This window comes from Helianthus annuus, chromosome 17 (genome assembly GCF_002127325.2).
Source record: "Helianthus annuus cultivar XRQ/B chromosome 17, HanXRQr2.0-SUNRISE, whole genome shotgun sequence".
Lineage (NCBI taxonomy): Eukaryota > Viridiplantae > Streptophyta > Magnoliopsida > Asterales > Asteraceae > Helianthus > Helianthus annuus.
This window is the reverse complement of record NC_035449.2, coordinates 105,200,582-105,221,003: the sequence shown is the minus strand read 5'-3', so window position 1 is coordinate 105,221,003 and position 20,422 is coordinate 105,200,582. Positions and strand designations below refer to the sequence as shown.

Here is a 20,422-nt window from a genome sequence, read left to right as displayed (position 1 = left end):
GCAACATGTGTAACCATTTGGTTACACATGTTCTTGTTGCATATGGACACATTGTTTTACATTTCTACCTTGTATGTTCACTTAGCATACCTAGTGCATAATTTGAAAATAATTTTCCTCGATATGCTTACATCATGATGATAATGTATGATTAGTATATGTTGCATTCTACATGTTTGGTTAATATGAAACATATATATTTGTACTAGAATAAAATACATACTACTAAATTTGTCGTAGGCAAAATAAGTAGTGTTATCATTGCTAGTATGAATTACAATTCAATTTGACAGATGTTATGATTGTGACAATGTTTATTTGATTTAGATGATAGTTCGACCTTATTATTTGTTTACCTTTGCTTAACAAGAGGAGCTATGTGGACCATGTGACGAAACAAGTAATTATGGGTGCACACTTAATTATGAGTTTCGACGCATGAGAATCATAGTAAGCCTTGCTAAGTATGGTGGCATAAAATCTAGAATGATTAAGGTAACGAGAGGAGTATGATGCGATAAGAACATGGTGGATACGCCGATGGTACTTCCTATATATAAGTGTTCTTATTGTGTTATTCTTTAGAACGTTGCTGAGATCATTTGGTGATTTTATGTTATCTTGGACCATTATGTGATTATATGTTTGTTTGTTATTTGAATGGTTATTTCCAATAGATATAAGCAAGTACATATATTAACTCAAAGCGAGCCGACCGGGAGTATATTATGGTGTTAAAGGTGACGACCTTGATGCCATAGGTATGTTGACCTGTCTCCTATGCATGAGATGCTCATGGTGCATTGGATGTACCTCGTGGGATGTTAGAAACCGTGTACGTGTAGGGCTTGAATGTACACCCCCTTCGTTTGCTAGGAATTACACTAGGAGCTTAGTATAACATAGTGCCTTACCTAGATGATTTTTGAACACTAGTCGACTATCACAAGTTTCAAAGGATTGAATACCTTGAGACGCTTTGAATACCCCAAATCATAATTTGAATTCCCTAAAATTTCCAAATGATGCTCCGCATCTTTGGGATCTAGCAATCTGCTTATCCAACAGTTGTTTCAATTCCACTCTACGGTCTCCTTCAAATAAATTTCGGGACGAAATTTCCTGAAGTATGGGAGACTGTAACACTTATGCTCTGTAAACACACACAACGTAGGACACTATCTTTTATCAAAAGAAACAATGTGTTTTGACCTCAAAAATTTGTTTATTTTGGTTTCACAATTTCACATTTTGATTCTAGTTCATTTTCAAGCTTTAAAATCGCTTTCTGGAAAGTTAAACACGAATTGATGCGTAAACGTACTCAGTTTAACGCGGCAAACACTCCGGAACAGTGACATAGGCTTAACATACCTTAAATAACTTTTAGATTACTTAGAAATAAGTTTTGAAGGCTTTTGTGTGTCAAAAACAAGTTATTTCACACTCAGGGACTATTTGCGTCAAACTATGAAAGTCTGCTGATTCACATAGTATTTCACATTCCAGAACTTGATCATAAGTTAAATATGCCCTAAATATCCTTCACATTGCTTAGAAATAGGGACTAAAAGCGTCAAAAAAGTGCATAAGTTTGCATTTTAGCGCATATCTTACGTTCTGAATATATCCGGACTTCGAAAATATTATGTAATCATTAAAATACTTTATTTTAGTGATTGGCATGAAAAAATTCCATTCGTCACGTAATTTGGATCGTTTTTCGCAATCGTTCGTGTTTCATCGTAATTAACCGAACAACGCGACCGTACGACCAAACGAACCGACATCCGAGATATTTTTGAGCATGTTTCATGTCCCTTATGTTTAAGCATCATTGTAGAGCCTTGAAAATGGCTATACGAGCCTCAAACGCATCAAAAATGGCCTTAGAAGCATGCAGGGACCAAAACTGCAATTATTGAAACTTTCTGTGCAGACTAGAAGCTCAGGCGGCCGGCGTAAGCCTCCCTTGAACCTTACGCGGCCGGTATGAGCATGCCAGATCTGCAAAAATGATTTTTCAGCCTGTTTCCAGCTGTTCCAGCTGTTGTGCACTCTTGCAAATGGTATTTTCAGTACTATGGGCCATTTTAGGGGCTCCCATGGTTTCACAAAACCATGGGCACATGTGTACGGTTGTGATTGAAGCTCGTTTTACGATGAACGATCCTAACGGTCCTGGCTTTCCTATATAAACCCCACCCATTCATTGTTGCAACCCACATTTGATCAGATTTTCCCTAAGTTGAAGGATAAACCATCATACCTGGGAATTATTAGATCAAAACCTCCATTCTTGGACCTCTTGTAAGTATTCTTTCGTTCTTTTACGCGTTTTTAGCATGAAAGTCAAACTTTTTTTTGGGTAAAGGGTTACCCCGGTGAAATTTTATATCAAACAAATAAAGAAACAGGGTGCATCGTGACACCGATACACACTACTAGTCTTGACAACCCAAGACTAGGACAACAAACAAACCAAACACGACTACAGTCACAACCAAAACCATAAAAACAAGAGAAACAATCACAGCCTAGCAACAAACACGCCTAAACGCCAAAAACTAGAAGAGACACACTAGCCGGGATCAACATCCATGTTCTTCTTCGAGATCAGCCACCTGTCCAAGATCTTCTGCTGCTTCGGACATCTACCAAATCGGAACCCCATTATTTTGAGTCGAACAGTGTCTATGATAACCTTTGCAAGCACAGAAGCACTTCGCTGATTCTGATTGAATAATCTGCTGTTCCTTTCCTGCCAAACAAAGTAAGTTGAGGCCGCAACCACAATCCTGCAAATAATACTCTCCGCAGTTCTAGAATGAGCATTAAGATCCATCCATTGTATGATAGAATCCCATGAGTCCGTAACATCTTCCATATCAACCAAGCTTTTGACCTTTCTCCAAACTTCTGAAGCATATACACATTGAAAGAAAAGGTGGTTTCTTGAATCACGATCATACTTGCAAAGCGGGCAACACATAAGTCGTAGATTAGTTTCACTACCCGCTTCCCAAACGGCCATCCTGTCTTGAGTTATGAAAGTCAAACTTTGTTTGACTTTCTGCATTGACCAGTTTATGGTCAACACGAAGTTCGTTTGAACTTCATAACGTGAGCATAATCACGATGGTTTTAGTCTCTTGTGACTATACCTACTGATTACCACGTTATCTAGGCATAGTGACGAGTCGTAGTTTCGGCCAAAATGCGTATTCTTGCGTATTTTGTAACCAAACTACTTTTAGGTATCAAAACCGTTTGTTTTGATACCAAACCTGTTTTCTAAATTCGTTAAACATGTTTTAACATGTTTAGCTCGTCACTTTAGGTTTAGTGCTTATATAGAGTCGTAAGTCAAGCGGTCTAAACAACCGCTTAGACTTTCGAACCCGACCCGTTTGGTCGATCATTAGGATCCGACCAAACGCATTAGGTAACCATAGTTGCATAGGGAATAACCTTCCAAGGTTAGACCTTATGGTCACTTCATTTAGTTAGTTGTATGATAGGTTGTTTATATGCCTTAGGAAAATGACCAAAATACCCTTTTTCACCTAATTTCATTTTAAGCATATGTAACACATGTTTTGACAAGCCTATGTAACATAATTTTTGGTGAAGGAAGGGCTCTGGGCGATTTTGGCGACTTCTGAGAAACCCTAGCTTCTTGTTCATCTGATCTTATTCTTGATTGATCTGGGTTAGCAATTGTGGTGTTGTCGATCCTTCTGAGTAAGGTTTCTAGACTTCTACCGTGGTTTCTAATCTTTTGAAATCAGGTTTAGGGTTTGTTTCGTTTCGTTTTTTCTTGCTAGGGTTTGCCGCCAACTTGCTCGGGTTGATTTCTTGCTTTGGATTCGTTGCATGGTTTGGAGTGGTGGCGGATTAGGGTTTCTGAATTGCTATTACTTCTTCATCAAGGTATCGATTGTTTGGTGGATTATTGATTTGCTGAGGTGTTTGTTCCTTGTCGGCTATACTAGGGTTTACTTTTAGCCATTGTTACGTCTGCATGGTATTAGGTTATTGTGACAATGAATTCTGAACCGCCTGACATTAATGAACAAGGGTTAGGGGATTTAGGTTTTCGGTCGTTTTCAGAAAGATTGCATGGGGATGTTTTTATTAGCAAGAGCAGTACAAAGCCGATAAATGCACAAGAGGTGCGAGGTAACATGCATACATCTGGAAGGGGTATTGAAATCAGGTCTTTGAAAATTGATGGAAACCCTCTTCTGCCGAGACGAGGTATCGTCCAGAAAGAGCAAAATCCAATAAATATTATTGATGAACTGGAAAAGATTACCGTGCCGGTTCAGATGGAGAATATTAATGGAGTTGAAGATAGGGCAACTGATCAAATGATGAACACTACGAATGTCTCATATGCTGATAAGGTCAAGATGAATGATGTGCTGAAAAGAGAAGTAAAATTCCGAAAGATGGATTCGGTGGAGACTGTTAAGGATGCGGATGTGGTAATTCCTAGAGAAGTCGTTCGGAAGGTTCAGGAAAAGTTTGACAATGTTCTGTATGGATATTTTTTAGGTAATTGTCTCCCTTTTCCTGTGGTGGAGTACTACGCGAAGAATGTATGGTCGAAATATGGTTACTCTAAACTTATGATGAATTCCGATGGTTTCTTCTTCTTTAAGTTTGATTCGAAGGAGGGTATGGCCAAAGTGCTGGAAGGGGGCCCATGGTTAATCAGGAAGGTTCCTTTATTCTTGAATGTATGGTCGCCGTCTGTTAGTTTGAGGAAGGAGGGTATCAAAACGGTTCCGGTGTGGGTTAAAATGTTTAATGTCCCTATTTCTGTCTACACAGATGATGGCTTGAGTCTATTAGCATCCAAGATAGGTAACCCGAAGAGACTAGATGGATACACGGCTGATATGTGTGCGGATAGTTGGGGGAGGAGCAGTTTTGCTCGGGCATTAATCGAGATAGATGCGGATCAGGATCTGAAAGATCATATTGTAGTAGCCATTCCAAAGCTTGATGAAGATGGGTACATTACTGAAAAGGTGAAAATTGAATATGAATGGCAGCCGCAACGTTGTTCGATTTGTTGTATTTTTGGCCATAATGACCAGACATGTGCCAAGAACGTCCAAAATAAAGAGAAACAAGTGGTTATTGATGAGGATGGCTTCACTGTGGACAAGAGAAAGGTGGCTCGTGGGGGGATGATGCACAAAAAGCAAAAGCCAAAACAGAAATTTGTTTATCGTCCTAAAGTGAACAAGTATGGGCCGAGCACGTCAGGCACGAAACCGGATACGGAGAATGTTGCTAAGAATGGAAAGGTACATACCCAAAACCCTTTTGATGCTTGCATATGGATGATGGGGGAGGCGGATGTCTGTGATACGAGAAAAGTTGGTGATGGGAAGTCGGGTAGAATAGATAATAATGGGAAAGATTCTCGAATGGATGATGAGGTGGTGGAAAAGGTCCCTACTGAAATGGCTGAATTTATGCGATGTGAGCGGCAAAAACAATCTGAGGGGGCAAGCACTCCCGGTCACAATGGTGTTAATGGATAGTATGACTGCTTGGAACATAAGGGGTTTGAACCGACCCCTGAAACAAAGTGAGGTTCGGCTTTTAGTGTCTGAAAATAAACTATCTGTTTGTGCTCTTCTTGAATCTCATGTGGATATTTCTAAGCTTGCTAAGGTGTGTAAAAATGTTTTCCGGTCTTGGAATTGGACGTCGAATGGAGGATTATGTGATCGAGGTACGAGAATTATTTTGGTGCATGTCCTATATATGAACTAGTGTGGAACTCATCCTCACTACTTGTTCTTATTTGCGTTGGAATTTAATAGAATCACCGGGGTAACCCTTTACCCAAAAAAAGAATTATTTTGGGTTGGAATGCCGATGTGGTTGATATTATGATCTTGGCCCAATCGGACCAAGTCATCCATGCTCAGGTCTTCTCTAAAGCTGATAATCATTCTGTGTTTGTTTCGTTTGTTTATGCTAAGAATAAGTATCAGGAGAGAAGAACGTTGTGGGATAATCTATGTAAACATAAGGGTTTTTGTTATAACAAGCCATGGGTCGTTATGGGCGATTTTAACTCCGCGTTACATATAGAGGATTCATTGAATGGTCCTTCCACTCCATCAATTGGTATGAGAGAATTTAATGACTGTGTTCAATATGCGGAGTTAATGGATATTAAGGGTCATGGATTACACTACACATGGAACCAGAAACCATCGAATGGTGTTGGGCTGCTTAAAAAGATCGACCGTGTGATGGGTAATATGAAGTTCTTGGAAATGTTTAAGGATGCGTATGTCTTATATCACCCGTTTCGGATTTCTGACCATACACCGTGCATACTTAAGATAGCTCCGTCAGCCAAGTTTCGGCCGAAACCATTTAAGTTTGCTAATTTTATTACCTCCAAGCCGGAATTCAGGTTATGCGTTGAAAAGGAATGGGCTAAGCGGGTGGATGGTTACACTATGTTTGCGGTAACCCAGAAGCTTAGGAATCTGAAGCCGTATTTGCGTAAGATTTTGTTCAATCAAGGGAAGTTGCATGATAAAGTCGCTGATTTGAGGAAGCAGCTTGATGATATTCAGATGCGGATTGATAACAATCCGTTAGATGCCAATCTTCGTAACATGGAAGCTCAATGTCTTTAAGAGTTTCAGACTGCAGCATATGATGAAGAATGCTTTCTTAAGCAAAAAGCTAAAGTGGAGTGGCTATGTGCTGGTGACTCGAACACTAAGTTTTTCCATAATAGTGTTAAATGCAGGAACGCTAGAAATAAAATTCATACTATTAAGGATGTTAATGGGACTCGGTATGAAGGGGAATGTATTATGGACGCTTTGGTAGCTCATTATGCTAAATTCTTGGGTACCGAGGATCGGGTTGCAGCTATTGACTTGGATGGCATTTGTGTTAATACGCTAAGTAGTGATGGTGCAGCCAATATGGTTCGGCAAGTAACACGAGAGGAGGTAAAAAATGCTATGTTTAGTATTGGAGTGAACAAAGCCCCTGGGCCGGACGGGTATACATCGGCATTCTTTAAGGCTTCTTGGGATATTGTGGGTGAAGAAGTGTCCTCTGCTGTGTTAGATTTTTTTAACAATGGCAAGCTGTTGAAACAAGTAAATCATACAATTTTGGCTCTTGTCCCTAAGGTGGATACTCCGGATTCGGTGCTGGATTATCGTCCGATATCTTGTTGTAATGTTCTTTATAAGTGCATAAGCAAGATTATCACAGACAGAATCAAGGGTAGCCTGGAGAACTTGGTGAGTATTAATCAGTCCGCCTTTGTTCCGGGTAGAAAAATTTCGGACAATATTTTATTAACTCAGGAGCTCATGCATAACTATCATCTGAATAAGGGGCCGGCTAGATGTGCTTTCAAGATTGATATTCAGAAAGCCTATGATACGGTTAACTGGGTGTTCTTAGAGAATGTGCTTAAGGCGTTTGGTTTTCATCATAAGATGGTTGCATGGATTATGGCATGTGTTACTACGACGTCGTTCTCGATCAGCATTAATGGGAACTTGCATGGTTATTTTAGAGGGAAACGGGGGTTAAGACAGGGTGATCCTATGTCCCCATACCTGTTCACGTTGGTTATGGAAATTTTATCGTTATTGCTTCAGCATGTGGCTACGTCCGGTAACGGCTTCAAGTATCATGCTAAATGTGCTAAGCAGAAAATAATTAACGTCTCCTTCGCTGATGATCTTTTCATCTTTGTTCATGGGGATGTGTTGTCCGTGGGGAAGGTGAAACAAGCTCTTGAGGAATTCACTAAGATCTCGGGTCTGGTGCCGAGTCCAGCTAAAAGTACGGTGTATTTTTGCAATATCCCGCTTAATGTTCGTCAGCAAATTCTCAGTTTGATGCCTTTTCGGGAGGGTTCTCTTCCGGTTAGATACTTGGGGGTGCCGTTAATTTCAACAAAGCTGATATATAAAGATTGCAAACCCCTAGTTGATCGTATGGAAAAGAAGATTGATAGTTGGCTTAACAAATCTTTGTCCTTTGCGGGTAGGTTACAGCTTATTAACTCAGTGTTATCATCCATGCATATTTATTGGGCGTCGGTTTTCATTATTCCGGCTCGAGTTATTCATGATCTTGAGAAGTTTATGAGGAGATTCTTATGGAATGCGGGGTCTCAGGGTAGGGCGAAAGCCAAAGTGGCTTGGTCGGAAGTTTGTTTGCCCAAGACGGAAGGTGGCCTCGGTATTAGAAGCATATCAGACGTCAATAAGGCTCTGATGACCAGCCATATTTGGAGCATTGTTACTCGAAGGAAGTCCCTATGGGTTGATTGGATTTACGCTTATAAGCTGAATGATCGCAGCTTTTGGGACATTCAACCCCGTGGGAGTATCAGCTGGGGATGGAGGAAAATGTTAGCCATTCGAGGCATTGTTCGATCGTTCATATGGAAGGAGGTTAGGAGTGGGCGTCAAACCAATATGTGGACCGATAATTGGTGCCACCTTAGTCCCCTTAGCTCCTTTATAACTCCTAGACGCATTGCTCATGCGGGGTTCTCTATGTCCTCTACCGTTGCAGATCTGATTGATGGTAATGGGCAATGGAAGTGGCCGATAGCTTGGTATGATCTCTATCCGGTGTTGATCGATTTGGAGGTTCCACAGTTAAGCCATAACATGCTAGATCGTACAATTTGGAAAGACTTGGAGGGTAAGAGTTGTTGTTTTCGGTCATTGGAGGTTTGGAACGTGGTTAGACATCGTGAAAGCATTGTGCCGTGGGTTAATGGAGTTTGGTTTCCCCAGTGTATCCCAAGACACTCGTTTCACTTATGGTTGGTGATCAAGAATAAGCTTAAAACTCAAGACAGGTTGGCTGTGTGGGAAGTGGGTAGTGCAACTAACTTTAATCTCATGTGTTGCCCCTTGTGCAGAAAAAATCGTGATTCGAGAGACCATTTGTTCTTTCGATGTTCGTTTTCCTCAAAGGTATGGAAGGATGTTAAGATGCTGGTGTCGTTGGATCAGGTTGATGACTCTTGGCAATCCATTATGGATTGGATGTTTGTTCATGCTTCGTCTAAGAAGGTAGATCACATTGTTTGCAAATTGGTCATTGCGGCGACTACATACTTTATATGGCTTGAGAGGAACAATGGCTTGTTTTCAAATAATCAGGCTAAAGTTGAGTCGGTGGTTGGGAGGATTAAGAACATGGTCAGGTTACGTCTTATGGGTTTCGACTTTAAAGGTGATTCCAAAGTGGACAGGATGTTAAAGAACTGGGAGATCGCTACAAGTGAACAGGAGGATGACCCGGGTTAGAGCCTAGCTCTTGGTGTGTCGGATCTCGAGTGTGTGGCTCGTGGCTGTGTGTGTTTCTTAGGTTTTTTGTTTGTTTTGGACATTGTTATGTTTGGGGTTGTGTTTTGTCTTGGTTTGTTTCCTAGGCTTCGGTTTGTGGAGCCTAGTTGGTATGTCATTCTGGCATACCCTTGTACTTATTTGAGTTATTTATAAAATTTCACCTGGGGTAACCCTTTACCCAAAAAAAAAAAAAAAAACACATGTTTTGACATCCAAACTGATTATATAACATAATTAGATATGTTAAGGCATATAATACTTGTTATAGGACTAGTTAGGCATCTCGAACGCGCATTCGCGCAAACGACGCGTTAAAGTGGCGTAAGCTACCTTAATGAGAAACCCTAGCTTCTGGGCGATTTTGGCGAATCCTGTGAAACCCTAGCTTCTTGCTCATCTAATCTTATTCTTGATTGATCTGAGTTAGCAATTGTGGTGTTGTCGATCCTTCTGAGTAAGGTTTCTAGACTTCTACCGTGGTTTCTAATTTTTTGACATCAGGTTTAGGGTTGTTCGTTTCTTTGTTTCTTGCTAGGGTTTACGGCCAACTTGCTCGGGTTGTTTCTTGATTCCGTTGTTTGGATTTGCTGCATGCTTCAGAATTGGGGGCGGATTAGGGTTCTAGTTTGCTTCTAGTTTCTTTTTCAACAAGGTATTGATTTGAGACACGTGTGTTTTATTTTGGATTTGGATTCATTATCGGCTGTTAGGGTTTTGTCCCTACGTTGTATGCGCCTGTGCATGATCTGCTGTAACGTTTAGTATGGATCCGAAAGATAATGTTCCGAAAGATGATAGGGGTAAGCCACCATTACCTGTTAACGTGAGGGCTGCGGAAAACCCCAACATAGATACTGGATTGGAGGAGTTAGGGTTTAAGTCATTTTCTGAAAGAATGTATGGGGATGTGTTCATAAGCTCAAAGCCGATGGGTGGACAGGAGTTGAGAGACAAGGCTTCCTTGTTTGCTAAGCCTCTGAATATTGATGGGAACCCGGTGTTGCCTAGACGTGGTATGGTTCATAATGAGCAAAGGGTTATTAACATTATTGATGAATTGGAGAAGGTCACGGTGCCCGTACAGACATCTGCTGACAATGGCAAAGCTGATCCTAGTATGAATGTGTCGTCAAAACCTGTTTCCTATGCTGAAAAGCTTCAGTCTTCTGGTGGAGCTAAAAGGGTAGTTAACTTCAGGCTGGTAGAGGCACAGGAGGTAATGGAGAATGCTGATATTGTTATCCCGAAAGAAGCGGTCCAGAAAGTGCAAGATAGATTTAACAATGTCTTGTATGGATATTTTTTGGGTAGTAGACTTCCGTTTCCGGTGGTAGGGTATTATGCTAGGAATGTCTGGAATAAGTATGGATTTTCTAAGGCGATGATGAACTCCAATGGGTTTTTCTTTTTTAAGTTTGATTCGTCTGAAGGTATGAATAAGGTGCTTGAAGGAGGTCCTTTGTGACAACTCGAGTGTTTGACTTTCACTTTCGCATTTATTGCGCGTTGACTTTGACTTTGACTGTTTAGTTGTTGGATTGTGGACTTGAATTATACGAGTTGTTTGCCTATATGTTACTATTTGTGGTGATAGAAAATAATATTAGAATTGTTATTATTATAATATTAACTTTAACCTAGCCCTCGAAGGATGACATGTAGTTCGAAGGATTCGAAGGACCACGAAGGATAACCTTCGAGCACGAAACATATCCTTCGAGCACGAAACATATCTTTCGAGCACGAAACATATCCTTCGATATGTTTCGGCCCAGTCTTTCCAATGGGCTTGGCCCATTACTGTGATACGTATATATGGGAATGCATGAAATCAGTGGTTATTTTTCTAAAAACCCTAGAGCATCTTTACTTGTGACGGCAACCACAAACTTACGGAGACTTCTTGCTGATCAATTCCCTGTTTTCAATATCGGTTAGTGTTTAATGTATATGCTTTCATGATTTATCGATCGCCTTACAATATGTTGTTGATCGGACTTGTATGCTAATCGATTATGTATGTTAATGGGATATGAATGTTATAATTGCCTGATCGTTTTGCAATATGTGTTTTTATGATCGGTTAGTATGGATGTTTTGAAAGATACTAGGGTTGTATGTTAATCGGTTGTGCATATTGGTAGGATTTGGATGTTCATCGGTTTTGTATGCAAATTGGATCTGTTGTGATTAGGGTTAATGATAAGGCTTGTGGATTGGTTGTGATGTATACACTACGGATTGTTATTGTTCACTGTTCTTGAAAACGGAATCGTATAGGATAAAGTGTTATGCTTGTTAATCAAATTAGGGTTCTTGAGTGAAACCTTGTGATTATGCTTGTTTGATCCTGTTGACAATAACTGATTAGTGAAATTGTGTTAATGGATAAAACGTAACTGCCATGACCGAAAGATAGCAATGGCCCGAACCATGGTAGTTTGACCGAACCATAATCTGATCGAACCATAGTTGACCGAAGGATACTGGTTGACCGACAGATAGTTGACCGAAGGATACTGGTTGACCGACAGATAGTTGGACCGAAGGATAGTTAGGACCGAAAGATGTCATGGTCCGAAACATGACATTCGGCCCGAAGGATCATTGTGACACTTGTTTTCGAAAGATGATAGTATGAGTCGAAGGATACTAGGGTTTTGAATAATGTTTGAACAGTGGAACATACGTTGATTTAATTGACATGCCATGCTTAGTGATGAACGTGCAATACTACGTGCCGTGCTGATATGCAAACTGACTGTTCTGTGAACATTTAACTTGCATGCGTATCGTTGTGAACATGAACTGATTTGTTATACGTGCATACAATAGGACGTGATTAATTACTTGTGAGTGCATAACCTAGCATACCGAGCAAACCAAGGTGAGTTCACACTCCTACTAAGGCATGGGATTCCCGGGTCGTGGGAATGGGTTAAAGGTTTCAATTGACATAAACGTACAAACGCTTTTCCTAGACTATCACCTATCATAGTCCTCGGATGTCAGGACGGTTCCGTAGGTTGGGATAACACCTACGTGGTCATATACTAATTCCGTAGGTTGGGATAACACCTACGTGGTTCCGTAGGTTGGATAACACCTACGTGGTCATATGCCATTACTGCCTCGGATGTCAGGCACGCACGTAAAACCTACGTGTACGCATTACTTACTTCTTCCGTAGGTTGGGATAACACCTACGTGGTCATATACTAATTACTATCCTCGATGCAAAGGATACGTGCTACGCACACCTCATACGCGCTACTGTTCTCGGACGAAGAACAGGGATAATACGAACAGTCTAGTGGTCACATAACATGGGAAGCCCCCACCTATATAACTTACTATCGGCCCAGTAGAGCCAACCTGTACTTACTGTTACGTACTTATTTACTGTGAACTCGCTCAACTATTTTGTTGATCCTTTCTTTTACATGCCTTGCAGATCGTTAGGTACTGGGAGCTTGCACTGGAGGCGCGGACGTTGTGGACTTGGATCGTGAACGTCATATGAAACCCATATGATACTTGATACACATTTACATTGGATATTTTTATATATACGCTTCCGCTAAACATTGATAACTGACTTATGTTTTGGAAACACCTTTCATATGGATTTGTTTTGAATTATATTGCAATTACTTCTACTTTATACATTGTTCTATATGATTGGTGGCTTGATCCTGGTCAGTCACGCTCCCAAGCGGTGATACTCCGCGTGTGGATTTTTGGGGGTGTGACAGATTGGTATCAGAGCCATTGGTTATAGAGAACTTGGTTTTAATATGGAAAAACGTTTTTATTAAAACCAGACTATAACCAGAACAGTGCTCTCAACGATCCACAACGACGCTTCGCTCCACGTGCAAGACTCGACATCCTAGGTAATAAGGTTTATGTTTATTACCTGCTTGCTAGAACTGCATAGAACTTTGCTCGTAGTATGCTTACATTACTTTGCTCACAACTTGTTATTGCTTGAGAACACATACGTGCTTACACTCTTCTGTCATCGCACTATTCGTGAACCATTCTTACTTATGCTACCTTTACTGTTCGATCATGTCTGGACGTGTTGACATGACTCAAGCCCAGTTGACGGCTCTCATTAACGAACAAGTTGCTGCGGCACTTGCAGCCGCACAAGCAGGAGGTATAACCTGCTATCCCAGACCTATTCTAGGATGTTAGATCCTACTCTCGTGACCCAACTTTCGCGCTTAACCTTGATCTATCTTTCTCGCGCAACGGGTCAGAACGCACACATTCCAGAACATCATGGACTGTCACTCAAGCACATTCAGTGGCACATTCAAGAACTTCATGTGTGAACGCCCTGAGGTCCGCAGGGGTCAAGTACGCCACTGGTACTTTGGTAGGAATCGCGCTAACCAGGTGGAACGCGCAAGTACAGATACTAGGGTTGGCAGCTGCTAACGCCACCCCCTGGAACGAATTCAAAGAACACATTAAAAGGGAATACTACACGCGTGATGACATCCACAAGTTGGAAGTGGAGCCTTACCATTTGAAAATGACGGGGTCAGAAATCGAAGCTCATACGAAACGATAGAACGAACTGGCCATCTTGTGTCCAACCATGGTGGACCCTCCAAACAAGCGTATCGAATTGTACCTCAAGGGTCTAGCCTCAGAGATTCAGAGCCAAGCTACATCGGCTAACCTCGACAAAATCCAAGACATTCAGTGTCTTGCTCATCGCCTCACGGATCAGGCAGTGGAACAGAACAGGCTGCCTAGTTGTATCAGCGCTATTACTACCGCTACCACTTCTGCTACTCCCGCTACTCCTAGTGACAACAAGCGGAAATGGGATGGGTATTCCAGCAAGGGTTCAGCTACCGTTCGGTCTCAAGCACAACAGCAGCGCAAGAATAGTGATCACCAGAGCACAGCAGAAGCTAAGGATTCAGGAGTCCACGACCTGCAAATCGGAATCGCCGGCAGCAACAGCCAGCAGCAATCCTATGCAAAGAAAAGATTGTTCGCATTCCTCATTCGGGTCAAGAACCTCTCGAAGTACAAGGTGACAAAAGTGGTGCTGTGGTTGGCATCATCTCTTACTTGAAGGCGCAGAAATGTTTACGAAAGGGGCATACTGCCATTCTGGCTCTCGTTACAGATGCATCAGCAAAGGAAAAGAAGCTGGAGGATATCCCAGTTGTACGTGACTTCCCTCAGGTGTTTCCTGAAGATTTACCAGGCTTACCGCCTCATCGCCAAGTCGAGTTTCAGATCGAATTGGCACCTGGAGCAGCGCCAATAGCCCGCACACCATATCGTTTAGCTCCAACCGAACTGGAAGAACTGTCGAAACAGCTGCAAGAGCTCTTGGAAAAGGGCTTTATTCGTCCAAGCTCTTCGCCTTGGGGAGCTCCAGTGTTATTTGTGAAGAAGAAAGACGGTACGTTCAGGATGTGTATCGACTACCGTGAACTCAACAAGGTGACGGTGAAGAACCGTTATCCTCTTCCACGCATATATGACTTATTCGACCAGTTGCAAGGGTCGTGTTACTATTCCAAGATCGATTTGAGGTCAGGGTATCATCAGCTGAGAGTCCGGGATGAGGACGTCTCCAAAACTGCTTTCAGAACTCGCTACGGTCATTACGAGTTTCTTGTCATGCCATTCGGGCTTACGAACGCGCCAGCAGTCTTCATGGATCTCATGAACAGGGTGTGCAAACCGTATCTTGATAAGTTTGTTATCGTTTTCATCGACGACATTTTGATTTACTCCAAGAGTCAGGAGGAACACGAGCAGCACTTACGCCTGATCTTGGAACTTCTTCGAAAAGAGCAACTGTACGCAAAGTTTTCAAAATGCGACTTCTGGCTTCGTGAAGTCCACTTCTTAGGCCATGTGGTAAACAAGGATGGGATTCATGTCGATCCATCCAAGGTAGATTCGATCCGAAACTGGCCTGCACCGCGTACACCGACAGAAATACGTCAATTCTTGGGTCTGGCAGGTTACTACAGACGGTTTATTAGAGACTTTTCAAAGATCGCGCAACCACTTACGCTACTGACACAGAAGGGTGTTACCTATCGCTGGGGAGAGCCCCAGGAGACTGCTTTTCAGCACCTAAAGGATAGACTTTGCAATGCACCTATCCTCTCATTGCCGGAGGGCACAGACGACTTCGTGGTTTATTGTGATGCATCCATTCGGGGACTGGGATGTGTGTTAATGCAGCGCGACAAGGTTATCGCTTACGCCTCTCGTCAACTCAAGGTTCACGAGCGCAACTACACGACGCCCGATTTAGAGCTGGGAGCTGTTGTTTTCGCGCTTAAGATATGGCGACACTACCTGTACGGTACCAGGTGCACGATTTACACCGATCACAGGAGTCTCGAGCATATCCTTAAGCAGAAGGATTTGAATATGCGTCAACGACGATGGGTCGAGTTACTTAACGATTACGAATGCGCTATCAAGTATCATCCAGGCAAAGCCAATGTTGTGGCGGATGCCCTTAGTCGAAAGGACACTTTACCACGGCGCGTGCGAGCGCTACAGCTTACGATTCAGTCTAGCCTTCCTGCTCCGATACGAGCTGCTCAGACAGAAGCCCTGAAGCCCGAAAACGTCAAGGCTGAAGCCTTACGCGGCTCACGACAACAAATGGAACAAAAGGCGGACGGCGCCTACTATGTCACGGGCCGGATTTGGGTCCCTCTCTATGGCGGTTTACGCGAACTCGTAATGGACGAAGCACACAAGTCTCGCTACTCGGTACATCCAGGGTCGGATAAAATGTACCACGACATCAGCACTACATATTGGTGGCCTAGTATGAAGGCCCACATTGCTACGTACGTTGGAAAATGCTTGACCTGTGCGAGAGTCAAGGTCGAATATCAGAAACCAGCTGGCCTACTTCAACAGCCTACGATACCACAGTGGAAATGGGAAGAAATTTCCATGGACTTTGTTACAGGCCTACCGAGATCTCAGCGTGGGAACGACACAATATGGGTGATCGTGGATCGACTCACCAAGTCTGCACACTTCCTGGCTATTAAGGAAACGGATAAGTTCTCCACTCTCGCAGATATCTACCTCAAGGAAGTTGTTTCGAGGCACGGGGTGCCCATTTCTATTATTTCGGATCGGGATGCACGATTCACGTCAGAACTACGGCATGCGATGCACAAAGCGTTTGGCTCACGTTTAGACATGAGCACAGCATATCACCCTCAGACGGATGGGCAGTCTGAGCGAACTATTCAAGACATGCTTCGAGCGTGTGTTATTGATTTCGGCAACGGCTGGGAAAAACACCTCCCTTTAGTGGAGTTTTCGTACAATAACAGTTATCACACCAGCATTCAAGCCGCTCCATTCGAGGCATTCTACGGACGTAAATGCCGGTCACCTCTCTGTTGGGCAGAGGTGGGGGATAGTCGAATTACGGGTCCAGAGATTGTAGTGGACGCTATAGAAAAGATTGCACAGATACGACAACGCATGACGGCAGCACGCGACCGTCAGAAGGCCTACGCGGGCAAGCGTAGCAAGCCTTGGAATTTCAGGTCGGGGACCGGGTTTTATTGAAAGTCTCACCCTAGAAGGGTGTGGTTCGAATTAGTAAACGAGGCAAACTCAATCCACGGTATGTTGGACCATTTGAAATCACTGAAAGAATAGGCCCAGTAGCCTACAGACTGAACCTACCAGCTGAACTCGGTGCAGTTCACAATGTATTTCACGTGTCGAATCTGAAGAAATGCCTATCAGATGAGACCCTCATCATTCCTTTTAAGGAGCTCACTATCGACGAGCGGTTGCAGTTCGTCGAGGAACCAGTTGAAATCACGGACCGGGATGTTAAGGTCCTCAAACACAAGAGAATCCCTCTTGTCCGAGTTCGTTGGAACTCCAAACGTGGCCCAGAGTACACCTGGGAACGCGAAGACCAGATGACAGAAAAGTATCCCCAGTTATTCGAAACCAATGCATCCACTTCTGAGGCTGAAGCTACTACTACTGAATTTCGGGACGAAATTCCAAATCAACGGGGGGATGATGTGACACCCCAGGAAAACCAGTGAACGATACTTAGCTTCCTCAGTAAGTGCGTACTAAATTTCGGGACGAAATTTCTTTTAAGTTGGGGATAATGTGACAACTCGAGTGTTTGACTTTCACTTTCGCATTTATTGCGCGTTGACTTTGACTTTGACTGTTTAGTTGTTGGATTGTGGACTTGAATTATACGAGTTGTTTGCCTATATGTTACTATTTGTGGTGATAGAAAATAATATTAGAATTGTTATTATTATAATATTAACTTTAACCTAGCCCTCGAAGGATGACATGTAGTTCGAAGGATTCGAAGGACCACGAAGGATAACCTTCGAGCACGAAACATATCCTTCGAGCACGAAACATATCTTTCGAGCACGAAACATATCCTTCGATATGTTTCGGCCCAGTCTTTCCAATGGGCTTGGCCCATTACTGTGATACGTATATATGGGAATGCATGAAATCAGTGGTTATTTTTCTAAAAACCCTAGAGCATCTTTACTTGTGACGGCAACCACAAACTTACGGAGACTTCTTGCTGATCAATTCCCTGTTTTCAATATCGGTTAGTGTTTAATGTATATGCTTTCATGATTTATCGATCGCCTTACAATATGTTGTTGATCGGACTTGTATGCTAATCGATTATGTATGTTAATGGGATATGAATGTTATAATTGCCTGATCGTTTTGCAATATGTGTTTTTATGATCGGTTAGTATGGATGTTTTGAAAGATACTAGGGTTGTATGTTAATCGGTTGTGCATATTGGTAGGATTTGGATGTTCATCGGTTTTGTATGCAAATTGGATCTGTTGTGATTAGGGTTAATGATAAGGCTTGTGGATTGGTTGTGATGTATACACTACGGATTGTTATTGTTCACTGTTCTTGAAAACGGAATCGTATAGGATAAAGTGTTATGCTTGTTAATCAAATTAGGGTTCTTGAGTGAAACCTTGTGATTATGCTTGTTTGATCCTGTTGACAATAACTGATTAGTGAAATTGTGTTAATGGATAAAACGTAACTGCCATGACCGAAAGATAGCAATGGCCCGAACCATGGTAGTTTGACCGAACCATAATCTGATCGAACCATAGTTGACCGAAGGATACTGGTTGACCGACAGATAGTTGACCGAAGGATACTGGTTGACCGACAGATAGTTGGACCGAAGGATAGTTAGGACCGAAAGATGTCATGGTCCGAAACATGACATTCGGCCCGAAGGATCATTGTGACACTTGTTTTCGAAAGATGATAGTATGAGTCGAAGGATACTAGGGTTTTGAATAATGTTTGAACAGTGGAACATACGTTGATTTAATTGACATGCCATGCTTAGTGATGAACGTGCAATACTACGTGCCGTGCTGATATGCAAACTGACTGTTCTGTGAACATTTAACTTGCATGCGTATCGTTGTGAACATGAACTGATTTGTTATACGTGCATACAATAGGACGTGATTAATTACTTGTGAGTGCATAACCTAGCATACCGAGCAAACCAAGGTGAGTTCACACTCCTACTAAGGCATGGGATTCCCGGGTCGTGGGAATGGGTTAAAGGTTTCAATTGACATAAACGTACAAACGCTTTTCCTAGACTATCACCTATCATAGTCCTCGGATGTCAGGACGGTTCCGTAGGTTGGGATAACACCTACGTGGTCATATACTAATTCCGTAGGTTGGGATAACACCTACGTGGTTCCGTAGGTTGGATAACACCTACGTGGTCATATGCCATTACTGCCTCGGATGTCAGGCACGCACGTAAAACCTACGTGTACGCATTACTTACTTCTTCCGTAGGTTGGGATAACACCTACGTGGTCATATACTAATTACTATCCTCGATGCAAAGGATACGTGCTACGCACACCTCATACGCGCTACTGTTCTCGGACGAAGAACAGGGATAATACGAACAGTCTAGTGGTCACATAACATGGGAAGCCCCCACCTATATAACTTACTATCGGCCCAGTAGAGCCAACCTGTACTTACTGTTACGTACTTATTTACTGTGAACTCGCTCAACTATTTTGTTGATCCTTTCTTTTACATGCCTTGCAGATCGTTAGGTACTGGGAGCTTGCACTGGAGGCGCGGACGTTGTGGACTTGGATCGTGAACGTCATATGAAACCCATATGATACTTGATACACATTTACATTGGATATTTTTATATATACGCTTCCGCTAAACATTGATAACTGACTTATGTTTTGGAAACACCTTTCATATGGATTTGTTTTGAATTATATTGCAATTACTTCTACTTTATACATTGTTCTATATGATTGGTGGCTTGATCCTGGTCAGTCACGCTCCCAAGCGGTGATACTCCGCGTGTGGATTTTTGGGGGTGTGACATCCTTGGCTCATCAGAAAAATCCCGTTATTTCTCAATGCTTGGACCCCGGCAGTCACACTTAGGAAGGATGGGATCAAATCGGTCCCTGTGTGGGTTAAGTTTCATAACGTGCCTATTGCGGTCTACACGGATGATGGACTGAGTCTTCTGGCATCAAATATTGGGGTCCCTAAGAGGTTAGACAACTACACTGCTGATATGTGTGTCGATAACTGGGGTAGGACAAGTTTTGCTCGGGCTATGGTTGAAATTTCTGCCGATAAGGAATTGAAAGATCATATCGTTGTAGCCGTTCCTAAGCTGGTTGAAGAGGGGTATGTTCTGGAGGAGGTAAAGGTTGAATATGAGTGGAGACCTAAGAGATGTCCTACCTGCTGCCTTTTTGGCCATGATGACTTGTCTTGTCCGAAGAATGAACCGGTGTTGCAAAAGAAAGTCTCTATTGATCAGGATGGGTTTGTGACTGATAAACGCAAAACGGCCAAACATGTCTTTCCTCAGAAGAAGCAAAAGGCGAAGTTTGTATATAAACAAAAAACCAATCCGTCTGGGGCTGATATGCAGAAGGGTTTTAAT

General features: G+C 42.4%; 2 protein-coding genes across 2 annotated transcripts; one reads left to right on the top strand and one right to left on the bottom strand.

Annotated features, from left to right (window-relative positions):
• Positions 1-2,581: 2,581 nt before the first annotated feature.
• Positions 2,582-3,034, bottom strand: LOC110924705. Its single transcript, XM_022168701.1, has one exon. The coding sequence runs from the start codon at positions 3,032-3,034 to the stop codon at positions 2,582-2,584; it is 453 nt and encodes a 150-aa protein (XP_022024393.1).
• A 2,528-nt stretch (positions 3,035-5,562) lies between these two features.
• On the top strand, positions 5,563-6,680 carry LOC110924704. The gene is made up of 2 exons (XM_022168700.1): positions 5,563-5,694; positions 5,847-6,680. The coding sequence occupies exons 1-2, from the start codon at positions 5,563-5,565 to the stop codon at positions 6,678-6,680; spliced, it is 966 nt and encodes a 321-aa protein (XP_022024392.1).
• Positions 6,681-20,422: the final 13,742 nt, after the last annotated feature.